At 45.1% G+C, this 26,282-nt stretch overlaps 1 protein-coding gene across 1 annotated transcript in view; it reads right to left on the bottom strand.

Moving 5' to 3' along the window:
• Nucleotides 1-26,282, bottom strand: part of nox5 (NADPH oxidase, EF-hand calcium binding domain 5) — an 89,695-nt gene that overhangs the window by 16,598 nt on the left and 46,815 nt on the right. Inside the window, exons 10-16 of the mRNA XM_034175785.1 lie at nucleotides 20,274-20,416; nucleotides 19,966-20,166; nucleotides 19,830-19,874; nucleotides 12,002-12,126; nucleotides 10,723-10,807; nucleotides 10,482-10,581; nucleotides 7,438-7,604 (exon numbers count right to left, since the gene is read on the bottom strand). Of these exons, the coding sequence (XP_034031676.1) occupies nucleotides 7,438-7,604; nucleotides 10,482-10,581; nucleotides 10,723-10,807; nucleotides 12,002-12,126; nucleotides 19,830-19,874; nucleotides 19,966-20,166; nucleotides 20,274-20,416 (866 nt within the window). The remainder of the gene's footprint in view (nucleotides 1-7,437; nucleotides 7,605-10,481; nucleotides 10,582-10,722; nucleotides 10,808-12,001; nucleotides 12,127-19,829; nucleotides 19,875-19,965; nucleotides 20,167-20,273; nucleotides 20,417-26,282) is intronic.

Here is a 26,282-nt window from a genome sequence, read left to right on the forward strand (position 1 = left end):
CTGGCCTCCAAAGCTACGAATAAGCTACACTTATTACAAGTACCATTAATGCTAAAGGAGGCTGAGGAATAACTAAATATTTCACACCCAGAGCAGAAAAGTGCAGGAGAGACAGGAGAAGCCGCCATGCTAAACCGGCTGTTGTGAAAGTGTAGGAACACGGACCCACAACAGGGGGCGAAAATGAACGGACAATGGAGGAATCAAATAACACTGTTTTTACTGTTGTGAAAAAAGGCACAACAAATACAACTGATAACAATAGGGAGATTGAGTCTAATTCAAAGGTGTCGTGTGGGCAGGCTCGACGATAGGAGACGTCTGTCCAAGTCGAACCGGAACCAACCCGATTTCCTCCGCCACCGGACCCCGGGGATACTGGAGCTGCCAAGTCCTGAATTCCCAGGTGGCCACTGCCTCCGCTCGCCGGATCCGATACTGCTGGCAGGAAACAGAAACAGTCAGGTGTGGATGCGGCTGCACCCAGCAACACGGAGGGTGGAGAGTCCACCTCCACCTCTCGTCAACAACAATCAAGAATGTGCAGAGTAAGCAGTTATCTCTCAGGGGGAAAAGGAGTGCAGTCCTAGCTCCCAGTCACCAGCTCCTGCTGTCTAGAGATTAAACAGGTACTCCTGCAAAAACACGTACAGAACAATACTTATGTATAAGCACACGAACGGCTGAGAGTCGTTACCTCTTTGGTATGGCGATATCTCGGCAAATGAGGTGGAGATGCCGTCCTGCTGATATACCTCCGTATTGATTGGGATCAGCTGTCTCCAGTGATGGATGACAGCTGTCGTCCTGGCTGCTCCTGTAAGACGGCAGCGCCCTCTGGTGCCTGGAGCCCGCACTCCAGGCAGGGCGCCCTCTAGTGGTGGTGGGCCAGCAGTACCTCCTCTTCAGCGGCCCACACAACAGGACCCCCCCCTCAACGGGCGCCTCCTGGCGCACGACCGGGTTTGTCAGGGTGGCGACGGTAGAAGTCGGCCAGGAGGGCCGGGTCCAGGATGAAGCCTTTCTTCACCCAGGAGTGTTCTTCGGGGCCGTACCCCTCCCAGTCCACCAAATACTGAAAACCCCGGCCCATTCGTCGAACGTCGAGGAGCCGGTGCACGGTCCAGGCCGGCTCTCCGTCGATGATCCGGGCAGGAGGTGGCGCCGGACCCGGAGTGCAGAGGGGTGAGGTGTGATGGGGTTTAATCCTGGAGACATGGAATACCGGATGAATCCGCAGTGAGGCCGGAAACTGGAGCCTCACTGCGGCGGGATTGATGACCTTGAGAATCTTGTAAGGGCCAATGTATCGTTCCTGCAGTTTCGGGGAGTCCACTTGAAGGGGAATGTCCTTGGTGGACAACCACACCTCCTGCCCAGGACGATACGTGGGAGCCGGGGCCCGCCGCCGGTCTGCATGGTTCTTCGCCCTCGTCCGGGCCTTCAACAAAGCAGAACGGGCGGCACGCCACACCCGACGGCACTTCCGTAGGTGGGCCTGGACCGAGGGCACACCGACCTCCCCCTCAACCACCGGAAACAGCGGGGGTTGATACCCCAAGCACACCTCAAAGGGGGAGAGGCCGGTGGCGGACGACACTTGACTGTTGTGGGCGTACTCGATCCAGGCCAGGTGGGTACTCCAGGCCGTCGGGTGCGCGGCTGTCACACAGCGTAGGGTCTGCTCCATCTCCTGGTTGGCCCGTTCTGCTTGTCCGTTGGTCTGGGGGTGATACCCGGACGAGAGACTGACCGTGGCCCCCAGTTCCCGGCAAAAGCTCCTCCAAACATGCGAGGAGAACTGGGGACCGCGATCGGAGACGATGTCTGATGGTATCCCATGCAGACGGACGACGTGGTGGACTAGGAGGTCCGCTGTCTCCTGGGCCGTTGGGAGCTTCGGGAGGGCCACGAAGTGGGCCGCCTTGGAGAATCGGTCCACTATCGTGAGGACGACGGTGTTTCCCTGGGACGGCGGGAGACCCGTGACAAAATCCAGGCCGATGTGAGACCAGGGGCGATGAGGCACGGGCAGCGGCTGTAGCAATCCCGGTGTCTTGCGGTGGTCTACCTTGCCCCTGGCACAGGTGGTACAGGCCTGGATGTAACCCCGGACGTCGGCCTCCAGGGACGCCCACCAGAAGCGCTGCCGGACGACTGCCACGGTTCTTCGCACCCCAGGGTGACAGGAGAGCTTAGAACCATGACAGAAGTCCAGAACTGCAGCCCTGGCTTCTGGTGGGACGTAGAGTTTGTTCTTCGGTCCGGTTCCGGGGTCCGGGTCTCGTGTCAGGGCCTCCCGGACGGTCTTCTCCACGTCCCAGGTGAGGGCGGCCACGATAGCGGACTCCGGGATGATGGGATCCGGGGGATCCGACGACTCCGTTTTGACCTCATCTTCATGTACCCGGGACAAAGCATCCGATCTTTGGTTTTTGGTCCCGGGACGGTAGGTGATCCGGAAGTCAAAACGGCCGAAGAACAGTGACCAGCGGGCTTGCCTGGGGTTCAGCCGCTTGGCGGTCCTGATATACTCCAGGTTCCGGTGGTCAGTGAAAACCGTGAATGGCACGGACGTTCCCTCCAACAGATGTCTCCACTCCTCAAGAGCCTCTTTCACCGCAAGGAGCTCTCGATTGCTGACGTCATAGTTCCGTTCGGCTGGGGTCAACCTGCGGGAAAAATAGGCACACGGGTGAAGGACCTTATCGGTCTTCCCGCTCTGGGAAAGCACAGCTCCTATCCCTGAGTCCGAGGCGTCCACTTCAACCACTAACTGGCGACTAGGATCGGGCTGCACCAGAACAGGTGCAGACGAGAAGCGCCGTTTCAACTCCTTGAATGCGGCATCGCACCGATCCGACCAGGTGAAGGGGACTTTTGGTGAGGTCAGGGCTGTCAGGGGGCTAACTACCTGACTGTAGCCCTTAATGAACCTCCTGTAGAAATTAGCAAAGCCTAGGAACTGTTGCAATTTCCTACGGCTTGTGGGTTGGGGCCAGTCTCTCACCGCCGCAACCTTGGCCGGATCAGGAGCGACGGAGTTGGAGGAGATGATGAACCCCAGGAAGGACAAAGAAGTGCGGTGGAACTCACACTTCTCGCCCTTCACAAACAGTCGGTTCTCCAACAACCGCTGCAGGACCTGACGTACATGCCTGACATGAGTCTCAGGATCCGGAGAAAAGATGAGTATATCGTCTAGATATACGAAGACGAACCGGTGCAGGAAGTCCCGCAAGACATCGTTAACCAAGGCTTGGAACGTCGCGGGGGCGTTTGTGAGGCCGAACGGCATGACCAGGTACTCAAAGTGACCTAAGGGGGTGTTAAATGCCGTTTTCCACTCGTCTCCCTTCCGGATCCGAACCAGATGATACGCATTTCTAAGATCAAGCTTGGGAAAAATTTTGGCTCCATGCAGGGGTGTGAACACCGAATCCAACAGGGGCAACGGGTATCGGTTGCGAACCGTGATCTCGTTCAGCCCCCTATAATCAATGCATGGACGAAGTCCGCCGTCTTTTTTACCCACAAAAAAGAAACCTGCGCCCATCGGGGAGGTGGAATTCCGGATCAACCCGGCAGCTAACGAGTCCCGGATGTAGGTCTCCATTGATTCACGCTCAGGCCGTGAGAGGTTGTACAGCCTACTGGACGGGAACTCACTGCCCGGAACCAAATCAATGGCACAATCGTACGGACGGTGGGGGGGAAGTGTGAGAGCCAGATCCTTGCTGAACACGTCGACAAGGTCGTGGTATTCCACCGGCACCGTCCCCAGATTGGGCGGGACTCTGACCTCCTCCTTAGCTTGGGAGCCGGGAGGAACCGAGGAACCTAGACACACCCGATGGCAGGTCTCGCTCCACTGAACCACTACCCCGGACGGCCAATCAATCCGGGGATTGTGCTTCAACATCCAGGGAAAACCTAAAACCACACGGGAAGTGGCCTGAGTCACAAAAAACTCGATCACCTCCCGGTGGTTTCCTGACACCACCAGCATTACAGGTGGTGTCTTATGCGTGATCGGAGGGAGTAGGGAGCCATCTAGTGCCTGAACCTGTACAGGCAAGGTAAGCACCACCAGAGGGAGCCCTATCTCCCTGGCCCATCTGCTGTCCAACAGATTCCCCTCAGAGCCCGTGTCCACCAGTGCTGGGGCCTTCAGGGTTGAGTCCTCGTAAAGGATCGTAACTGGGAGTCGTGTGGCAATGTGGGTGTGTCCCACGTGGATGTCTCGGCCCACCCCTAGCCCAGTTTCTAGGGGCGGGCGTTGGAGTTTAACCGCTCGGGGCAGTCTCTCACGTGGTGCTCTATTGCACCACAAACAAAACAAGCTCCATGGGCCCGTCTCCTCTGTGCATCTGGTGCCCTAAATGTTGCCCTACTCGTGTCCATAGCTTCGTCAGTAGGGGGAGCTGTGGCCCCACGGAGCGCAGGGGCCGTGGAGCGTGGGGAAGGCGGAGCGCGGTCGGAACTGGAAGGGAGAGGGACGGCGCGTGCCCGGCCACGCCCTTCGTCTCGTTCCCGCCGACGTTCTTCTAACCGGTTGTCTAACCGTATGACAAGATCGATGAGCCCATCTAAATCCCGCGGTTCGTCCTTAGCCACCAGGTGCTCCTTAAGAACCAAAGACAGTCCGTTTACAAAGGCGGCGCGGAGGGCAGCGCTATTCCAGCCGGATCTCGCAGCCGCAATGCGGAAGTCGACTGCATAGGCAGCTGCGCTCCGGCGCCCCTGTCTCATTGACAGTAGCACGGTTGAAGCGGTTTCGCCTCTATTAGGGTGATCGAACACGGTTCTGAGCTCCCTTACAAACCCATCGTATGTCAGAAGGAGCCGTGAATTCTGCTCCCAGAGCGCTGTAGCCCAAGCGCGTGCCTCACCGCGAAGCAGGTTTATTACATAAGCTACTTTACTAGCATTGGTCGCGTACATGACTGGACGCTGTGCGAAGACGAGCGAGCACTGCATAAGAAAATCTGCGCACGTCTCCACACAGCCTCCGTACGGCTCTGGGGGGCTTATGTATGCTTCCGGGGAAGGTGGGACAGGTCGTTGAACAACCAGTGGAATGTCAATGCTACGCACAGGGTCTACGGGAGGGAGAGCCACAGCGGCGCCCGGAGGGCGCGCTTCCACCTGCGCGGCGAGAGCCTCCACCCTGCGGTTCAGGAGGACATTCTGCTCGGTCATTAAATCTAACCGAGTCGTGAAAGCGGTGAGGATCCGCTGCAACTCACCGATTACCCCTCCTGCGGACGCCTGCGCGTCCTGTTCTTCCATTGGCCGTTCAACAGCCGGTTGACGCCCCTCGGGATCCATGACGCTGGCCGAGATATCCTGTTGTGAAAGTGTAGGAACACGGACCCACAACAGGGGGCGAAAATGAACGGACAATGGAGGAATCAAATAACACAACAAATACAACTGATAACAATAGGGAGATTGAGTCTAATTCAAAGGTGTCGTGTGGGCAGGCTCGACGATAGGAGACGTCTGTCTAAGTCGAACCGGAACCAACCCGATTTCCTCCGCCACCGGACCCCGGGGATACTGTAGCCGCCAAGTCCCAAATTCCCAGGTGGCCACTGCCTCTGCTCGCCGGATCCGATACTGCTGGCAGGAAACAGAAACAGTCAGGTGTGGATGCGGCTGCACCCAGCAACACGGAGGGTGGAGAGTCCACCTCCACCTCTCGTCAACAACAATCAAGAATGTGCAGAGTAAGCAGTTATCTCTCAGGGGGAAAAGGAGTGCAGTCCTAGCTCCCAGTCACCAGCTCCTGCTGTCTAGAGATTAAACAGGTACTCCTGCAAAAACACGTACAGAACAATACTTATGTATAAGCACACGAATGGCTGAGAGTCGTTACCTCTTTGGTATGGCGATATCTCGGCAAATGAGGTGGAGATGCCGTCCTGCTGATATACCTCCGTATTGATTGGGATCAGCTGTCTCCAGTGATGGATGACAGCTGTCGTCCTGGCTGCTCTTGTAAGGCGGCAGCGCCCTCTGGTGCCTGGAGCCCGCACTCCAGGCAGGTGGTGGTGGGCCAGCAGTACCTCCTCTTCAGCGGCCCACACAACACCGGCTAAGAGCTAGTAGCCGCGCTAAGCTAGCGGGTTCCTAAAAACACGCAAAGTGAATAATGTGTAAATAATTTAGAGGTGATTCAGCAGAGGGAGTGCTTTAGTTAAGGCACGTGAAGATTACACTGTGAAACAAATCGTTATCTAGTTAACTAGATCAATCTAACTGTGCAGATTAACAGATACAGCAAAACACCACTGTGCTCCGGAACAGCAAGTGATACAATACCGTAGTGAGAGCCAACCACCAGTAGAGGTTCAACCCACACATTGGGTTGAACCTCTGTGGGTTGAATCACAGTGTCAGGTGTAAGAGTGTTCCATGATGCATATCGTAAATTGGATGACGCACATTCAAAATGTCCTTGTAACTATCTGGTCTCTACCTAAACTGCTTTTCAAAATGCGTGATGTACAAAATGTCCTTGTATTTAGTATCTGATCTTTTTATACATGTCTAATTGATAAAACCAAAGTATTCACATCTATTTGAAAAAGAATCAGCATGATGGGAACAGTGATTTATTGCATGACACGCAGACACAGACTATAAGGTTTTTACATACCAGCCTTGAACACAACATGAACAGACGCCCACTAATACCCGCCTACTTCACCTCACTTTGCAGCCAATCACACAGACACTGATTCACGACAGGCCAAGGACTGCCCACATGGGGCCAGCTTAGGCACAGAAATAAAAGTTAGAGTAGAAAGGAGATCTGGGCTCTTTGTTCTAGGTGTTTGCATGTGATCTGGTTCAAAGATCATAGCGCTGTTAGATGACTCACTGTATCAGAGTTTGAACTTTTCAATACAACATCTAAACTTTGAAGTCCGTTTCCTGTCCAGTTCTTTTTTAGAACACTCACCACAATTAAAGAACCTATCACAGGGCATCTAGCTCCTATGCTTGTTTTCTCAGGTGCTTTTGCTGTGGTTGACCTCCTGCTGCGGATTATCTTCTCATGTTTCCTGAGTTTAGCCTGTCATCACTGGACACTGTTACTTAGTATGATTGCTAACTGTATTTTAAATCTTAGCCTAGCTCTCTTTCTCATTCCCACACAGACATGTTTGCTTTGCAGACTGCCTTCAGTGTGTTGCTGGACCTCCTGCATGGTTTACTCGCCTGTCTACATCCTCAAGAGTGTTGTGCCACATCAGAGCACTCGTTGACAGTTGTGTACTCCTCACCATTACTTAGCTTCATCCATTCAGATTTAAAAGTGCAAAACATGCTCTTAAGATGTAAATTAATACATTACAACATGTAAATTTGCATTCTCTGCATCAAATTACATAAATCAGGCTCATCCATCTGATTCAGATTCCTCACCTTGCCCCAATCAGGTCGTCCAGGTTGGGTTCTTGTCCTCAGCCCAGTGATGGAGTCTCTCTTCTCCTTCTTCGCCAAAATGTCCAGTGCCATCTGCAGTCCGATGGCCTTCATGTCATTCTTACTGAGCGCTGATGTCATGTACATGTGCATCTCTAGGAAACGGCCTGAAACACATCAGCCATAGTATATGCACTTTATTTCTGTATCAGATCCCTTCACTGCCTTTTGAGTTACATCTTTCTTCTTGCTGTTCTTCTTGTTTCACGTCCCTATGTGTGCAGTTGATTGGTGTCTCTTATTCATTTCCACGCACCCGTCTTCTGTTTGTAATCATGCACCTGTCTTCTGTTTGTAATCATTGTCAGCCTCCATAAATGTTCTGTCTTTGTCAGTCCATGTGTTTGTGTTTGGTGGAACTGTTTGTCAAGCCAACTCAGTCCTGAAGCAATGTCAAGTCTGTACACTACTTGTCTCATCTTGCGTAGTCAAATCTTAGTGCCACGCCACCTCATAGCACGTCAGGCCTTCATGCGTCCTCTGTGTCTTCGTCAAGACAGGACAGACCTGCTATGACAGACCTTCTTGACCAACACAAGTATTCACGTTCAGTTCAGGTAACCCTGTCCTATACACCCCCATGTCAAGTGTCCACACCACATGCACGTCTCCTCATTGCAGCAAGTTTCCCACGCCACTACGAGGGTAGGCTGAAAAGTTCTAAGGCTCACTATAATGCAGTTAATGCATTACTCCTTCATGGGGAGCCTTAGAACTTTTCAGCCTACCCTCGTATGTCCTGTCCCCAAAATAAAGTCCGTCACTGTGTACATTCCTGCATCTGGGTTCATTTCAGATTTTTTTTTAAATTAATTGTTAGAATTATTATGTCTGAAGCAATATGGGTAACTTGGTGTATTTTTCTAACATACCCATTCATGTCAACTCTGTCTTAGAAGTTAGCTGTAGTCAGTTTGCTTACCACTGATATGTAATATGGTAACAGTTTCTGTAGGAATGTGATAATATCACTAGTGATATCTGCTGTAAGTAAATACAGTGTGTCTCAACGCTTCTTCCACATTTTCTTAGGTTACAGCCTTATTCCAAAATGGAGTAAATTAATTTTTTTCCTCTAAATTCTACTCACAACACCCCATAATGACAATGTGAAAAAGGTTTTTCTGAAATTTGTGCAAATTTATAAAAAATAAAAAAACTAAGAAATCACATGTAAATTAGTATTCACACCCTTTGCTCAATACGTTGTTGATGCACCTTTGGCAGCAATTTCAGCCTTATGTCTTCTCGAATATGATGCCACAAGCTTGGCGCATCTGTCGTTGGATGGGGAGCGTCGGTGCACAGCCATTTTCAGATCTCTCCAGAGATGTTCAATATGATTCAGGTCTGGGCTCTGGCTGGGCCACTCAAGGACATTCACAGAGTTGTCCTGAAGCCACACCTTTGATATCTTGGCTGTGTGTTTCGGGTCATTGTCGTGCTGAAAGATAAACCATCACCCCAGTCTGAGGTCAAGAGTGCTCTGGAGCAGGTTTTCATCCAGGATTTCTCTGTGCATTGCTGCACTGATCTTGCCCTCAATCCTGACTAGTCTCCCAGTTCCTGCCACTGAAAAACATCCCCACAGCATGATGCTGACACCACCATGCTTTACTGCAGGGATGGTGCCAAGTTTCCTCCAAACACGATGCCTGACATTCACTCCAAAGAGTTCAATCTTTGTGTCATCTTTGTTTCTCATGGTCTGAGCGTCCTTCATGTGCCTTTTGGCAAACTCCAGCCTGCCATGTGCCTTTTAAGTGTTGTTAAGAGTGGCTTCTGTCTGGCCACTGTACCAGACAGGCCTAATTGGTGGATTGCTGCAGAGATGGTTGTCCTTCTGGAAGGTTCTCCTCTCTGCACAGAGGAATGCTGGACCTCTGACAGAGTGACCATCGGGTTCTTGTCACCTCCCTGACTTAGGTCCTTCTCCCCCGATCATTTAGTTTAGATGGGCGCCCACCTCTGGGAAGAGACCTGGTCGATCTAACTTCTTCCACTTATGATGGAGGTTACTGTGCTCATTGGGACCTTCAAAGCAGCAGAAATGTTTCTGTGCCCTTCCCCAGATCTCAAGACAATCCCATCTCAGAGGTCTACAGACAATTCCTTTGACTTCATGCTTGGTTTGTGCTCTGACATGCACTGTCAACTGTGGGACCTTATATGTAGACAGGTGTGTGTCTTTCCAAATCATGTCCAGTCAACTGAATTTGCCCCAGGTGAACTCCAATTAAGCTGTAGTAACATCTCGAGGATGATCAGTGGAAACAGGATGCACCTGAGCTTAAATTTGAGCTTCATGGAAAAGGCTGTGAATATTTATATATGTGTGATTTTATTTTTTTTAATTTTTAATGAACTAGTGCAGTGACCGTAGGAAGTATGTCTTCTTATAGAAAAGTTGGAGCTTTGTTGATGAGCTTTATCGAAACTCGTGCATGAGAATGTTCCTTCTTGTACCAATAATGATGAGGATTACTTTAAAATAAATGTTTTGAAAATTATTCACAAAAATTTTCACAATAAAGGATGCACATTACCGTGCAATGCGTAAGCCATATCCAAAAGCTGAGGCCAATCTGAAAGTCAGAGAGAGATGTGAGCCACATACACACAGAGACACATCTTGCTTTATAGATAAGATTTGCAAAAATCTCAAAAAACATGTCATTATGGGGTGTCGTGTGTAGAAGTTTGCGAAAAAAAAAGAATTTCATCTATTTTGGAATAAGGCTGTACTATAACAAAATAAGGAAAAATTGAAGTGCTGTTTGGGTTTCTGTGGAGCTCTGGTGCAAGTTCTTCAGTGATACCAATGTATTTCCAAAGGTGAGTAGAGGCTTCACCGCCAGCTATTATTTAAATGATAAAGGGTGTATTAACAAAAAACAATGTCCTTTAATCTCAGTGTTTTGTTCTTTTTTTTCTGTCAGACATTTCTCCCTATGTGTGAATCAATTTCCTCTTTCGTGTTTCACCTTCTGGCTCCTCGTCAGCCTGCTCCATCTCCAGCTTAGTCAATAAACTGACAAACCATTCAAATGACTTCTGGTCTCTGTTAATCCAGATAAAATCCACCTGCAAACACAGATGAATGTCCATTTCATTCCCATCCAGAACACCTTCTCAGACATAAACTCATGACAGGATGAAATCAGTCATTTCTCTTCTTGAACCTAATGAACTAATAACTGAGAAAAGTTTTTTTTTTTTTCTTACTTTCCGTAGCTTCATGTCGCTGTCTTTAATGTTTTCACACCAGGAGTAGTTACAGTTAGGACAGTGTTGCTTCCTCATCCGGTATCTAGACAAAATAAACACAAACTTTAATATGACTCTTTCAAAGAACTGGTGTGTTCTCATCTTTAAACTTCCCATTAAACAGTCGAGACACTATTTCTCCAACAGTCTCTTTCACCAAGTCCTCGCTGCTTGTTTTTTCAACATATCCAAAATTTGACCACGTCATGGAGAATACTTCATGCCCTTAACGGTTTGTACAGCATTTCTAATAAATTGTACCTGTTTTTACTGTGTCCTTTTCTTCTAGTCATTGTGGAAATGTAGCTGAGTGTGTCTGGGTAGAAGGAAGGCCTTAAAATAAAAATATACTTCAAAGAGACAATACAACAAAAATGGGCACAAACTAACTGGAGCCAGTAATTTGTAAAGTTGTGTGTGTGTGTGTGTGTTTGTGTGTGCGTGTTGGAGGAGCTTTCACTCTCTTTCTCATCCGGTTTGTCATAATGCGGTAGTGAAAAGGCAACCGCAGATGAAGAAGACATTAATTTGTCTTTTTAATTAGTTTTATCTCAGTTGCTTGTTAACGAGAGAAGCGTCACAGCACGTTGTCTAATTTTGAAGAAATTTGAAATCACAGTTGCACAGCAAGAAGTTGGAGTGTTGAAAATGAGGTGAAATAGCTGCAAAAAAAACGATTCAGTGACTGCATCTACTCTGTGATTCTGATGAGTCAGTAAGGGTTAGGGTTAGGGTGTGGCAGCAGCAGGACTGACGCTGGAATGTTTAATACAAAACACAGACCACAGAATAGATTGGAGAGCACAACCTTGATGCCAATCCTTCAAATGCCAGTAATTAACCCTGATATCTGGCTCTGTATCAGGACATTGCTCGTGTAAAAAGGTGTAGTCCACATTGAACAGATGTTCCTACTAGTTACTAGTACTGGCTAATGAAGGGGCGGGGGGGGATTTGTGTTGACAGCGAGAAGTTTGGTGTATGAACACTGCCAGAGCCACAAAGCTGTCAGTTACATGGGGTAAATGACTTCAAACAAATAATTTCTCTGCACAAATTGTTAGATATGATTTTATGAGTACTACTGTACGAGTGTGCCGTCTTTCTGGGCTGCTGGAACATGTAGGTTTTAATAGTCAATGTTGGTTGGTGATGGGCTTTGCCAGTGACCCCTGTCCTCTGACCCAGACATGGTCATGGAAGGATGATGGGATGGATGCATGGTTTGTTTACTTACCGGTACATGATGCTCTGGAGGATTGAAGCAAATGGTGTGATCCCAATGCCTGCACCAATCAAGACAGCATGCTCAACAGCAAAGATCTGTCTTGTCGGAGTCCCGTAGGGTCCATCTACATAGCACTGAGATAATATAGAGATGCTTACAGAAAAAGGCTTACAGTCTTCGTTGTGTTTTCTGTGAAACCAACCAGACCAACAAACCATCTCTTTTCCTTCACCTGCCTGATGGCTCCATCCTCAGAATCCATGGTTTCTTATGGGATTCAATAGTTTTTTTTGTTTGTTTGTTTTTTGTTTTTTATCACATTCAGAACTTGATGTCAAACTCTAATGTACAACAACAACAACAAAACAAACAAACAAATGAACCAGCCTTGCCATTCCAGTATGCTGGAAGGGTATGCACAAGCCCTCCAGAGAATTCTGGTCTAATCCTCCCAGGGGGATGTGGCCAAATAACCTCCAAAGTGAGGTTTCCAGTATTCATTCTTATTAGATGCCCAAACCACCTCAACTGGCTCACTTTAAAGTGAAGCAGCAGCAGCTCCACTCTGAGCTTCTGGATGTCCATAGCTAAAGTCTGGGATGTAAATCGATGAATAAAGTGAAAGCACCACCTTGAAACCCAGGTTATCTCTGCAAGAGAACAATCCACAGCAGTGGCACTACTGAAACTGTGGATCGAATGTTGTTTTTCCCTCAGTTGTAAACAAGAACCCAAGATACTTAAAACCCTTCACTCTGAGTAGTAACTCACTCCTCTGCAAGAATGAACAATCCAGTGTTTCCTCACAAAGTACCACAGCTTCAGGTGTTAAGGTGCTAATTCTCATCCTTGACCACTTCACAAATTCATCCTTGACCACTCACTCACTAAGGCTGTGAAAAAATAAAACAAAATAACATGGTAAATATATGAAATGGTAAATGGACTGCATTTATATACCATTTTCCATCTTCATCAGACGCTCAAAGCGCTTTACAAATAATGCCTCACTTTCACCCCGAGCACCCCTCACACACCAGGAGCAATAGGGGATTAAAGACATTGCCCAAGGGCCCTTAGTGATTTTCCAGTCAGGCTGGCATTTGAACAGAGGATCTTCTGGTCTCAAGCCCAACGCCTTAACCACTAGTGGTATATATATATACACTCAACAAAAATATAAACGCAACACTTTTGGTTTTGCTCCCATTTTGTATGAGATGAACTCAAAGATCTAAAACTTTTTCCACATACACAATATCACCATTTCTCTCAAATATTGTTCACAAACCAGTCTAAATCTGTGATAGTGAGCACTTCTCCTTTGCTGAGATAATCCATCCCACCTCACAGGTGTGCCATACCAAGATGCTGATTAGACACCATGATTAGTGCACAGGTGTGCCTTAGACTGCCCACAATAAAAGGCCACTCTGAAAGGTGCAGTTTTATCACACAGCACAATGCCACAGATGTCGCAAGATTTGAGGGAGCATGCAATTAGCATGCTGACAGCAGGAATGTCAACCAGAGCTATTGCTCGTGTATTGAATGTTCATGTCTCTACCATAAGCCGTCTCCAAAGTCGTTTCCGAGAATTTGGCAGTACATCCAACCAGCCTCACAACCGCAGACCACGTGTAACCACACCAGACCAGGACCTCCACATCCAGCATGTTCACCTCCAAGATTGTCTGAGACCAGCCACTCGGACAGCTGCTGGAACAATCGGTTTGCATAACCAAAGAATTTCTGCACAAACTGTCAGAAACCGTCTCTGGGAAGCTCATCTGCATGCTTGTCGTTCTCATCGGGGTCTTGACCTGACTCCAGTTCGTCGTTGTAACCAACTTGAGTGGGCAAATGCTCACATTCGCTGGCGTTTGGCACGTTGGAGAGGTGTTCTCTTCACGGATGATGCAAAGGAGATGTGTTGCACTGCATGAGGCAAATGGTGGTCACACCAGATACTGACTGGTATCCCCCCCCCCAATAAAACAAAACTGCACCTTTCAGAGTGGCCTTTTATTGTGGGCAGTCTAAGGCACACCTGTGCACTAATCATGGTGTCTAATCAGCATCTTGGTATGGCACACCTGTGAGGTGGGATGGATTATCTTAGCAAAGGAGAAGTGCTCACTATCACAGATTTAGACTGGTTTGTGAACAATATTTGAGGGAAATGGTGATATTGTGTATGTGGAAAAAGTTTTAGATCTTTGAGTTCATCTCATACAAAATGGGAGCAAAACCAAAAGTGTTGCGTTTATATTTTTGTTGAGTATATATAAAACCACTAGACCACAAAAGTCTAGTGGTTATATATCCATCCATCCATCCATCCATCCATCCATCCATCCATCCATCTTCTACCGCTTAGTCCAATTAAGGGTCGTGGGGGGCTGGAGCCTATCCCAGCAGTCATAGAGCGCGAGGCGGAGTACACCCAGGACAGGACGCTAGTCTGTCGCAGGGCCACAAATAGACAAACACAGACACACCCACATACATACCTACGGACAATTTTAAAGATTCCAATCCACCTAACCCGCATGTCTTTGGATGTGGGAGGAAACCGGAGCACCCGGAGGAAACCCACGCAAACACGGGGAGAACATGCAAACTCCACACACAAAGGCCATGAGAATTGAACCCACAACCTTCTCGCTGTGAGGCAACAGTGCTAACCACTAAGCCACCGTGCTGCCCGTGGTTATATATATATATATATATATATATATATATATATATATATATATATATATATATATATATATATATATATATATATATCACTTAGAAATCATGGAGGGGTCTGAAATTTTCATCTTAGGTGCATGTCCACTGTGTCATAATCTTAAAAAAAAACAAAAAATCCAGAAATCACAATGAATGATTTTTTTAATAATTTATTTGTATGTTACTGCTGCAAATATGTATTTCAACACCTGTGAAAATCAATGTTAATATTTGGTGCAGTAGCCTTTGTTTGCAGTTACAGAGGTCAAACATTTCCTGTAGTTTTTCACCAGGTTTGCACATACTGCAGCAGGGATTTTGGCCCATTCCTCCACACAGATCTTCTCTAGATCAGCCAGGTTACTGGGCTGTCGCTGAGAAATACGGAGTTTGAGCTCCCTCCAAAGATTCTCTATTGGGTTTAAGTCTGGAGACTGGCTAGGCCACTCCAGAACCTTGATATGCTTCTTACGGAGCCACTCCTTGGTTATCCTGGCTGTGTGCTTCGGGTCATTGTCATGTTGGAAGACCCATCCACGACCCATCTTCAATGCTCTAACTGAGGGAAGGAGGTTGTTCCCCAAAATCTCGCAATACATGGCCCGGTCATCCTCTCCTTAATACAGTGTCCTGTCCCATCCTGTCCCATGTGCAGAAAAACACCCCCAAAGCATGATGCTTCCACCCCCATGCTTCACAGTAGGGACAGTGTTTTTGAGATGGTACTCAGCATTCTTCTTCCTCCAAACACGGCGATTGGAATTAAGACCAAAAAGTTCTATTTTGGTCTCATCTGACCACATAACTTTCTCCCATGACTCCTCTGGATCATCCAAATGGTCATGGGCAAACTTAAGACGGACCTGGACGTGTGCTGATTTAAGCAGGGGAACCTTCTGTGCCACGCATGATTTTAACCCATGATGTCTTACTGTATTACCCACAGTAACCTTGGAAACAGTGGTGCCAGCTCTCTTCAGGTCATTGACCAGCTCCTCCGGTGCAGTTCTGGGCTGATTCCTCACCTTTATTAGGATCATTGATACGCCACGAGGTGGGATCTTGTATGGAGCCCCAGTCCAAGGGAGACTGACAGTCATGTTTAGCTTCTTCCATTTTCTAATAATTGCTCCAACAGTTGATTTTTTTTCACCAAGCTGCTTGGCAATTGCCCCGTAGCCCTTTCCAGCCTTGTGGAGGTCTACAATTTTGTCTCTGGTGTCTTTGGACAGCTCTTTGGTCTTAGCCATGTTAGTAGTTGGAGTCTTACTGACTGTGTGGGGTGGACAGGTGTATTTATGCAGCTAACGACCTCAAATAGGTGCTTCTAATTTGGAATAATAAGTGGAGTGGAGGTGGACTTTTTAGAGGCGGACAAACAGGTCTTTGAGGGCCAGAATTTTTGTTGTTTGGCAGGTGTTCAAATACTTATTTGCAGCAGTAACATGCAAATAAATTATAAAAAAAAAAATCATACATTGTGATTTCTGGATTTATTTATTTATTTATTTTTAGATTATGTCTCTCACAGTGGACGTGCACCTAAGATGAAAATTTCAGACCCCTCCATGATTTCTAAGTGGGAGAACTTGCAAAATCGCAGGGTGTTCAAATACTTATTTTCCTGATTGTACATATATATGTTGTGCTGTCTTGGTGTTTGCTCTGCTCCCCCTCCCTTCTTGTTTCTCCAGGCACTGCATCACGGAGCTGATTCATCATACCTGTCTGCAATCACCTACACCTGTACTGAAACCCCAGTCCTTCCACTCCACATTCACCAGAATCTCAGCTCAGCTTAGTGGTACCTGGCCTTAGTTGATCCTTTCTGGATTACTGTTCTCTGTTTACTTCTATGACTCTGTGTTTCCCAGTTTTTGACATTTCTCCTGCGCTCCCTATTTTCAGCGTTCCTGCCTCCTGTCAGGCCAAGTGGTTCTGGTTCTCAGTCCACACCACATTCTGGTCAAGCCTGTGTCTCCCTGCTCTGGTGCCTCCTCCTCGATCAACTGCAATATATTCATTTAGTCTGTGTTCAAATAAATTGTTACTTTGCTTTCACTGCTGCTCCCTGTATTTTGGGTCCAAATCATTCATTGGTTAGCCATAACTATATATATCTATATGTGGCTCTTTATGTCATATCTAATCATTACTTTGAAATTATTCCGAATATGTCATTTTCTTTGGTTGGTGTTATGGAATGTGTCACTGTGGAGATTGCATGTGAAAAATAAAAAAACATAATATTTAATAATTATAAGTTGGATTTACAGGGTTGAATATTGACATTTTTGTGGAAAAATTGACTGAGATGTACACTTCAATTAAAAACAACAAGCTTTTATTTGTTTGTGGAGACTTTAACATAGATTTTCTAATTCCTCATGGCCATATGTACATATAGTGGAATTCCTTGATTCTGTGTTCTGCATGGGATTATATCCAGCAATAACACACCCAACCAGGATTACTATGAACACATCGGCGCTCATTGACAATACAGTAGTGTTCAGAATAATAGTAGTACTATGTGACTAAAAAGATTAATCTAGGTTTTGGTATATTTCTTGTTGTTACATGGGAAACAAGGTACCAGTAGATTCAGTAGATTCTCACAAATCCAACAAGACCAAGCATTCATGATATGCACACTCTTAAGGTGATGAAATTGGGCCATTAGTAAAAACAAGTAGAAAAGGGGTGTTCACAATAATAGTAGCATCTGCTGTTGACGCTACAAACTCAAAACTGTTATGTTCAAACTGCTTTTTTAGCAATCCTGTGAATCACTAGACTAGTATTTAGTTGTATAACCACAGTTTTTCATGATTTCTTCCCATCTGCGAGGCATTAATTTTGTTGGTTTGGAACCAAGATTTTGCTCATTTTCTAGTGTGCTTGGAGTCATTGTCTCGTTGAAACACCCATTTCAAGGGCATGTCCTCTTCAGCATAAGGCAACATGACCTCTTCAAGTATTTTGACATATCCAAACTGATCCATGATACCTGGTATGCGATATATAGGCCCAACACCATAGTAGGAGAAACATGCCCATATCATGATGCTTGCACCACCATGTTTCACTGTCTTCACTGTGAACTGTGGCTTAAATTCAGAGTTTGGGGGTTGTCTCACAAACTGTCTGTGGCCCTTGGACCCAAAAAGAACAATTTTACTCTCATCAGTCCACAAATGATGGCCTGGTCAACAGCCTCCTCTGCTCCACTTGCGTCCTGTTCGCACTGGTGCCTTGGTGTTTCTTACAAACGGGTCAGTTGAGTCTCTTATCTCTAGCATGAGCCTGGCCTTCTCTTGTCTGTGCCTAGGTATATAGTGTATATATAGTACATATATAGTGTATATAGTGTACATATAGTATAATTTAGCCTGAAAATGTCATGAACTGCAAAATCTGTTTTATCCTATTGATATTTTATCCCACTCAATTCGAGACAGACATGATAAAAAGTATGTTAATGGCAATATGATATACTGTTCATTATATTTTCAGAGTAGTTTCAACTCTGTAACAGCACAGTGGTGCAAACAGTATGTGTGCTTACCTCCCAAACAAAATATCCCAGGTTCAAGGCTGCCCAAGGTCCATTCTTCCAACACAGTTAGAATTGTGTGTGGGAAAAACCAAATCAAAATGTGGATCATTTAAACCAACAAACTTTCACTGAATGAGAATCTATGTAGAACTAGAAGCACTCAGAGAGTGCAAACCTCCGCCAAGGCCATAGGGTCACTGACCCTAAAGAGATTCCCTCCTTGGCACAGTGATCTATTCAACAATTCAGTGTTACAACCAAAACTATGATACATACACATTTCTTTCCTGTATATTTGACATCCTTGACCATGAAAACATATCACTAGAACTTGGAATCACTTTTATGTCTTTATTAGTTGAAAAGTTATTGTATAAAAACAATTTTTCGGTAATGGCGGTTTTCTTCTGGATCTAGCTCCATAACATTTGAAGCTACATCAAATCTGATGACACCTTACTGAATCAGTACAGATTCAGCTACAATTTGGTGTTAGTTGTGCATCTCTAGCTTCATTTGTCACCTCACACTGACACATTTTCTATTTTCCCTATATTTTTGCATATTCTGGATCACCAGATCCGGAATCCAGATCCGATCATCACCAAACTGTTGTTTGATAGAACATTTGACTATGTTAGACCTTATTTTTTTTCAAGCCTTTCTGCCTTGTTTTTGTGGAGTTAGAAACTAGAATGTCAAAATTCCCCCTATCCCGCAATGGTGAAGAATCCTTTAAAACATTCCTGGATCCAGATTGTGATCCGGATCACCACTAAAATTTAATCACTTGTTAATCTTGTCATTGCCAACCACTCCACAAAATTTCATCAAAATCCGTTCAAAACTTTTTGAGTTATCCTGCTGACAAACAGACAAACAAACGCGACCGAAAACTGCATTTAAACTCTACTGAAATAATTTCTTTTAAAACAACATGATAATGGTAATGTAGCAAACAAAAAACTTGGGTTTACAGGTTTAAAAATATAGTTTTTGCAAATTACAACAGCTTTACACCATTAAATTTACACGTTGTTTTATAACGATATTTATGTATTTGTGGTTTTTCTCTTTTCCTTAAGAATTATGGATTTTTTTTTTTACAGTGCAATGTATACAAACAAAAGGCCTAAACAATGGACTTTAAAAACATGTCAAGGTGGAGGTTAAGGCTTTGCAATTTCAACCATTAAATTTGAAGCATTTGGACAAATGGAGACAAAATGTCATCTTACTAGATGTTTGTGAAGCTAGGACTATGGAGTATTCTTGAGTACTGAGTGGTTACTTAGTGAAACCCAAAAGAAGCATACTACATCCATTTTGAAGAAACTTCAATGTGACGGACTGACCACCCATGGATGACATGGATGGACTGCTGGTCTGCCTTGGTGGTCTGCAGTTGGGAGCCAGGACCCCAAGAAAGTGGATGCAGCAATACACAGCTTCAGTACAGGCTTCTTGGCCTGAACTGATGGTGCACATGTAAATACAGTAAATACAGTAAATGTTCAATTAAACACAGTATTTTCTTACCTTTATGTTGCAGAACCTGTGGTTTTCCCTAAATGTGGCTGACATCTGCAGTATAAGTATAAAAAAGTATAGCTAAAAACACAAAGTGGGTCCAAAACTGTAAGAAATCCTAAAATACTTACGACTCCAACCATACCTGTTGCAGTGGAGGAGCCTCTCCTCTTTCTGCTAGTCCTAGCTCATCCGGGAGGGCTTCCTTTGACCCTGGAGGTTCAGACAGTGATGTTGGACTTGGACTAGACTGAAATCCATTCTGCCGGTACATAGTCAGCTCAACAGCCTCATCCTCATTGGAGGCCACTGTTCCATTATAGTTTGTTGAGTTAAATAAACCTTCCTGCCAGAAAATTATGAATACATGAGATATTTGAAACATTTAAGTTTACCTGATGACACATGAAACATCACAGAGTTCAGTCATTTACAGACAAATACTTTTTCTACCTGCGTCTTCATCAGTTGTTTTCGGTTCCTGAGGCTAGTGGTCAGTCTCCTGGGGATGACTACCTGACTTTCCAGCTGTCTGAAATACTCATACAGCCGGTTGGTCCACTGGCCCATAGAGCGGATGTGTAGCCACAAGTTATCTAGGGGGCAAGGGTCACAACAGTAATGCATCCAAGAATATTCTGGAACTGGGTTACGTGCAGTAATTAATATGGTCCTATCAGGATCATCCAAGGTAATTTTTTTTTTAAAGCTGTGCACATGTGTATTTTAAACCACCACAGTAAATCACCAGGCTCTTTGAATTGCACACATCAAGTGAGCATCAACTAATTACCTGACCATAACACACTATCACATTAATATTACACCACTGCAGGGAACTAATGTGTTGGGATCAGACTGACTGACTGGAAGAGGTCAGCAGGGCAGTCAGACAGGCCCCCTCCATTTCTGCATTTAAATCTACACTAAAAACCCATCTGTATTCTCTGGCCTTTCTAGCCCCCTAATCTTTCATTTTTTGTACCATTCTGTTATTTTGTGTTTGTCCCTTGATGTTTTTTTTAATACTATTATGTGTCATGTCATGGCCAGCTGTTCTGATTCTGGACTTTTTTTTTTTCCTCTTTCATGTTCTGAGCCTTTCGTCTTTTAGTCATGTATAGGTTATGTCTGGTCTTGTTTCATGTTCATGTCAGGTTGTCATGCTTATGTTATCTTTGGTTTTGTTTCTATTTCATCCTCTTTGTATTTGTTCACACTTAGTCATTTTAAACTTAGTTTATTCTGCTTATCACATTTATTGTTTTATGTGTTAGTCACAGGTTTTTGTTATTATTTACCTTCAGTTATCTTGTTTTCTTTACTGCACTATTTTATAGTCACCGGTTGCGTTTATTCTCTGATTTTGCATTGCCACTTTGTTTCTTTGTTACTTTCACACTTTTGCAATTGTTCAGTTCTATTCTAGTTTTGTTCAGCCAGTTTGTGTTTTTAATCATTAGTTTTTCACTTGTTTATTTTGCTCATTTCATTTGTGAGTTCAGTTATGCTATAAGGTTGGGTTTTGTTTTCAGTTCTCATCTTCATGCTCTGTCCTGGTTACAGTTGCATTGTATTCTGTCCATGGTTTCTGTTACTGCCTCATCTTCTTTGATTGCCCCTGCACTTGCACTTGTGTCTTTGTCTCTCACTGACTCTTTCTGCTCTGTGTTTCCATCCATTTCCAATTTCCGATTTTCTTGCACCTGCTCACGTGTCTTTGTCTCTTTCATCACTCCACTCTGTTTTCTCGCCTTCACTCTTGCACTATGCATAATCTTTGTTCACTTGTCACGCCCCCTTCCAGAACTTTCACTGACACCTGTGTCTTGTTTCACTAATTACCCACCAGTTATTTAAGCCCTCACAGTCTCACAGCTCACTGCCAGATTGTTGAATGTATTTCACTTTCCAGCCCTCACGTCCTGTCTCTTTTTGCTTTTTGATCAGCCTGCCAGTATTTGACCTTGTTTTGCCTTCGACCATGTTTTTTGTCTCTGCCTCTGACTGCCACCATGCCGTGTATTTTGACCTCAACCTGTTTGTTCGACCAAGCCTCAGCCTTATGCCTGTCTGTGCCTTTGCTTCGCTGCTGGACTGCCTGTGTACCAAATCCCTGCTTGTTGATTCCATTAAACCCTATTCTAACTGCATTCCTTGTGAGAGTTTGTATTTGTGACCCAGTTTGTGCCACACCCTATTATGTTTATGATCCATTTTATGTTTTCAATTTTTTAAACTATTTTGTCTATTTTTTGTACAGCACTTTGGTAAGTGTAAGCTGTGTTTAAATGTGCTTTATAAATTAAATTTACTTACAGTGTTGGAGGGCAATTTTTGATGCTTTGGCCTTGGCCTTGCTATTGTTGTGTAATTTTTGCCAAAGATGAGCGATATGCAAACAACAATCATATTATGATGATATGCAAATGCCAGATGATTGTGCTGTGCATTGTTTATAACATTTAACAGATGTTTAGAAGGATACAATATACTCTTGCCACACAAACTAATTAATAGCACATCAGGTGTTTCGAAAAACACCTGATGTGCAGGGGTGGTTTCAGTGCAGAAGGTTCCCGGTTCAACCCCCACCCCTGCCACATCTCTCATTGCAATGTGGAGTGCGTCAGGCAGGGCATCCGGCGTAAAATGTCTGCCAATTCAACATGCAGATCCCCTCGGATCTGCTTAGGTGACCCTAAGCGAAAACAAGGGAGCGGCTGAAGGAACTTACTTACTAGATTAGAGAAACACATGTGATATGTTCAAATGTCATACTCAAAAACATATAGAGAAATATGTGCTTGTATTTTTTTTAAATGCTATAAGACACAGTCTGAAATTAAGGGTGAAAACCTATGTAAAGAACTTATTTTAAAAAGCTAAATGGAATTAAATCAAACATACCAGCTGAAGAGTTTGATGATGGGGGGGGGGGGTTGTTGTTGTTACTGTTTTTTTTTTAATTTGGATCAAAGAAAGCTGTGACAGAGTGCCAAAATAGGAAGAAAAATATTTCCATGGTGAATTTCCATGACCTAGAGTTGAACTCACAAGACCTGGGTGCTTTCCAGAAACATGATCTCATCCACAGAAGTTTTTATTGGTGGAAGACTTGCTATAGCCCACCCTTTTTGGGTGAAGAAATTGCCCTCTTAACAGTATATAAGATGAGCACAAACCAGTGTAAAATTGAAGCTTTTCCGGTGTTATTGATGACTGTGAATTTGCTTCCTTTGCCGGCAAAATAAAACTGATGCTTTGAAACTTTGATCTTTTTTCTGAATTTTCTGGACACCTTTAAGGAGAACTTTTTGAACAATTAAGCACAGCTAAAATGCTTAGACTCTCAACTTGTGATCAAGGACTCTGTCCGAAGTCTTCACGATACTGTGGAAGAATAAGTCAGGGCCGGTTCAAGGCTGCTCGTTTTTACCTATTTTTCTCATGGTTTACTTCCTTTCTTGTTTGCAATGGTGATGGACAGGTTGACAGATGAGATCAGACAGGAGGACTATGTTGTTTGCAGATGACACTGTGATCTGAATGAGAGTAGAGAGCTGGTTAAGTCTAGCCTGGAGAGGTGGAGATATGCTCTGGAGAGAAGGGTAATGAAAGTCAGCAGGAGCAAGACTGAGTACAGGTGTGTGAAAGAGAGGGAGCCCAATGGAATAGTGTGGTTACAAGGAGCAGAAGTGGTGAAAGTAGATGAGTTTAAATACTTGGGGTCAACTATCCAAAGTAATGGCAAGTGTGGTAGAGAGGTGAAGAAGAGAGTGCAGGCAGGGTGGAGTGGGTGGAGAAAGGTGGTAGGAGTAATTTGTGACCGAAGAATACCAGCAAGAGTGAAGGGGAAAGTCTACAAGACAGTAGTGAAACCAGCTATGTTGTACGGCTTAGAGACAGTGGCGCTAAGAAAAAAACAAGAGGCAGAGCTGGAGGTGGCAGAGGTGAAGATTCTCTTTGGTAGTGAAGAGAATGGACAACTTTATTGATCCCAAAAAAGGGCAATTACGTTTACACTCCAATTACCTCAGACAAGATACAGCAATTAATCCACAATTATTACTTGTTTACCGTAATAATGGCACACATCAAAATTAAAGACAACACATATACATTTGACATTGTTTATGTGTACTAAACTTGAAGCAGTCCGTCATCCGAATTGAGGTAAGTGGGTGAAGGCTGCTGCAACTGGAGTCGCGCCGCCGCTAGCTTGGGGGGAACGGGGACCTGCCACAGCTTAAAAACCACGCAGCCCCCGGAGGGGGGAGAGGTGGCGTGAGTGGTGGCCGGGATGGGGTAAAGTGATGGGGGAGCAGGAAAGGAGGTAAAGGGGAAAAAAATATGGAGCATGCTTCAGTCTTGTCCATGTGTAAGTCTGTCAGTTTATTGTCTTTGTTGGTTGAGATAAGAAGGAGCCGAATAATCTCACCAGAGCCTGAAGACATTCCTCTGGAGGTAAACATTGGGCAATTTGTCCTTGAGGCTAGATAAGCCTGGAGTGTTGTGGTTGAGCAGTGAAAAATTTTTAACAGTTCCACTTGAACAACCAAATCCCAATTATGAATTAAGAATATTCACCGGCCTCCAAAACCTTCAGCTTCAACTGCAAGACACGCATCAACTCCAAGGTGTCATCCAATTTGCGTCTGAGTTCAAGAGTCAACGCAGTCTGAGAATGCACTGCCTTGCCAACCTTGTTAATCATGACAGACAAGCGAGGGGCCGTGGTTCTTGATGCCGCCGTCTTGCCAATTTTCCGGTAGATCAGGGCAGCACATAAGCCAAAAAGTACCAGCCCTGCTACCATGAGACCAAAAATGAATAAATCCTCGATGTCCTCAACGGAGAAAGGCGCCGGGCATGCAACACGCCAAGACCCCCAGGAGTCGAGGACATAGCCCGCAGGATACGTTCCCTCTGGGCAGATAGGATCCCCCGGTCCTGACCTTCTTGTAGAAAAAATGGTGTCAATAGCGTTCAGAGACCAGCTGATCAATTCCATGGTTAATCCAATAGTAGTCCAATAGATCCAGAATCCAATATAATTTGAGGAATTCACAGTCTGGTGAAGTCAGGACTTGAAGGTTAAAGGCAGAGAACAGAGAGAACAGAGATAAGGGAGAGTGGAGGAGATGCGAGTGCCCTCGTCGGAGTCCCAAGCAGCACTGGGATTAGCAGGATTAGGAATGATGATATCAGAAGGACAGCTCAAGTGGGACGGTTTGGAGACAAAGTCAGAGAGGCGAGATTGAGATGGTTTGGACATGTGCAGAGGAGGGACGCAAGGTATATAGGGAGAAGGACACTGAGGATGGAGCCACCAGGCAGGAGGAGAAGAGGTAGGCCAAAGAGGATGTTTATGGATGTTTGTTTGGTTTGGATGGTTTGTGTGACAGAGGAAGGGTAAGATGTAAATGCATAGAGTGTTGTTAGAAGGAAAGGTGATGTAACACAGTGGTAAACATACCACTGTCCCAGCTTTTTTGAAACGTGTTGCAGGCATCCATTTCAAAATGAGCAAATATTTGCACAAAAACAATAAAGTTTATCAGTTTGAACATTAAATATCTTGTCTTTGTGGTGTATTCAATTGAATATAGGTTGAAGAGGATTTGCAAATCATTGTATTCTGTTTTTATTTACATTTTACACAACGTCCCATCTTCATTGGAATTGGGGTTGTAGCTTACATGTACACACATATACTTTCATGTAATTTACGCTTATTTAATATGCTCTTTAATTTATGGAAAAGTCTGCATATTTTCATGATTGTTTCTATTACTATGAGCACTTCTGGACAGCATGGTGGCTTAGTAATTAACACTGTTGCTTCACAGCAAGAAGGTCTTGGGGATGTTTCCCACCTTGTCCTTTCTGTGTGGAGTCTGTATGTTGACCCTGTGTTTGTGTGGGTGCCCTCTGGGTGATCTGGCTTCCTCCCACTTCCAAAGATGTGCAGGTTTGGTCAGCTGGAAACTTTTGGGAAGTAATCCCAGGATCATCTTGCTGTGAGGCAACAGTGCTAACCATGAAGCCGCTATGCTGTATGCTGCCCAATTCAATTTATTTACTGTATATAGCACCAAATCAGTCCCAAGAAGATTCACAAGGGTAAGGTCTAACCTTACCAATCCCACTAAGCAAGCATGTAGGCAACAGTAGTCAGGAAAAAAATCCCACTGCCATTTTTGAGGAAGATACCTCAAGCAGACCAGGCTCAGAGGGACGACCAACTTCTTTGGCCATGCTAACAATAACAAAGATCAAATAAATAAAAGTGCAACAAAGAATTGTCAAACATGCAGAACAGAGATGACCGAAGTAATCGTCCATTTAATAAAGGTCTGCAGGGCATTGTGTCCCACAGTTCATCACAAATTCGTTTTCCAGAGATTTCAGACACCACGTCCTTATACAGGTGGACAATCTTCAGCCATCAGTAATGAC

This window comes from Thalassophryne amazonica, chromosome 8 (genome assembly GCF_902500255.1).
Source record: "Thalassophryne amazonica chromosome 8, fThaAma1.1, whole genome shotgun sequence".
NCBI lineage: Eukaryota > Metazoa > Chordata > Actinopteri > Batrachoidiformes > Batrachoididae > Thalassophryne > Thalassophryne amazonica.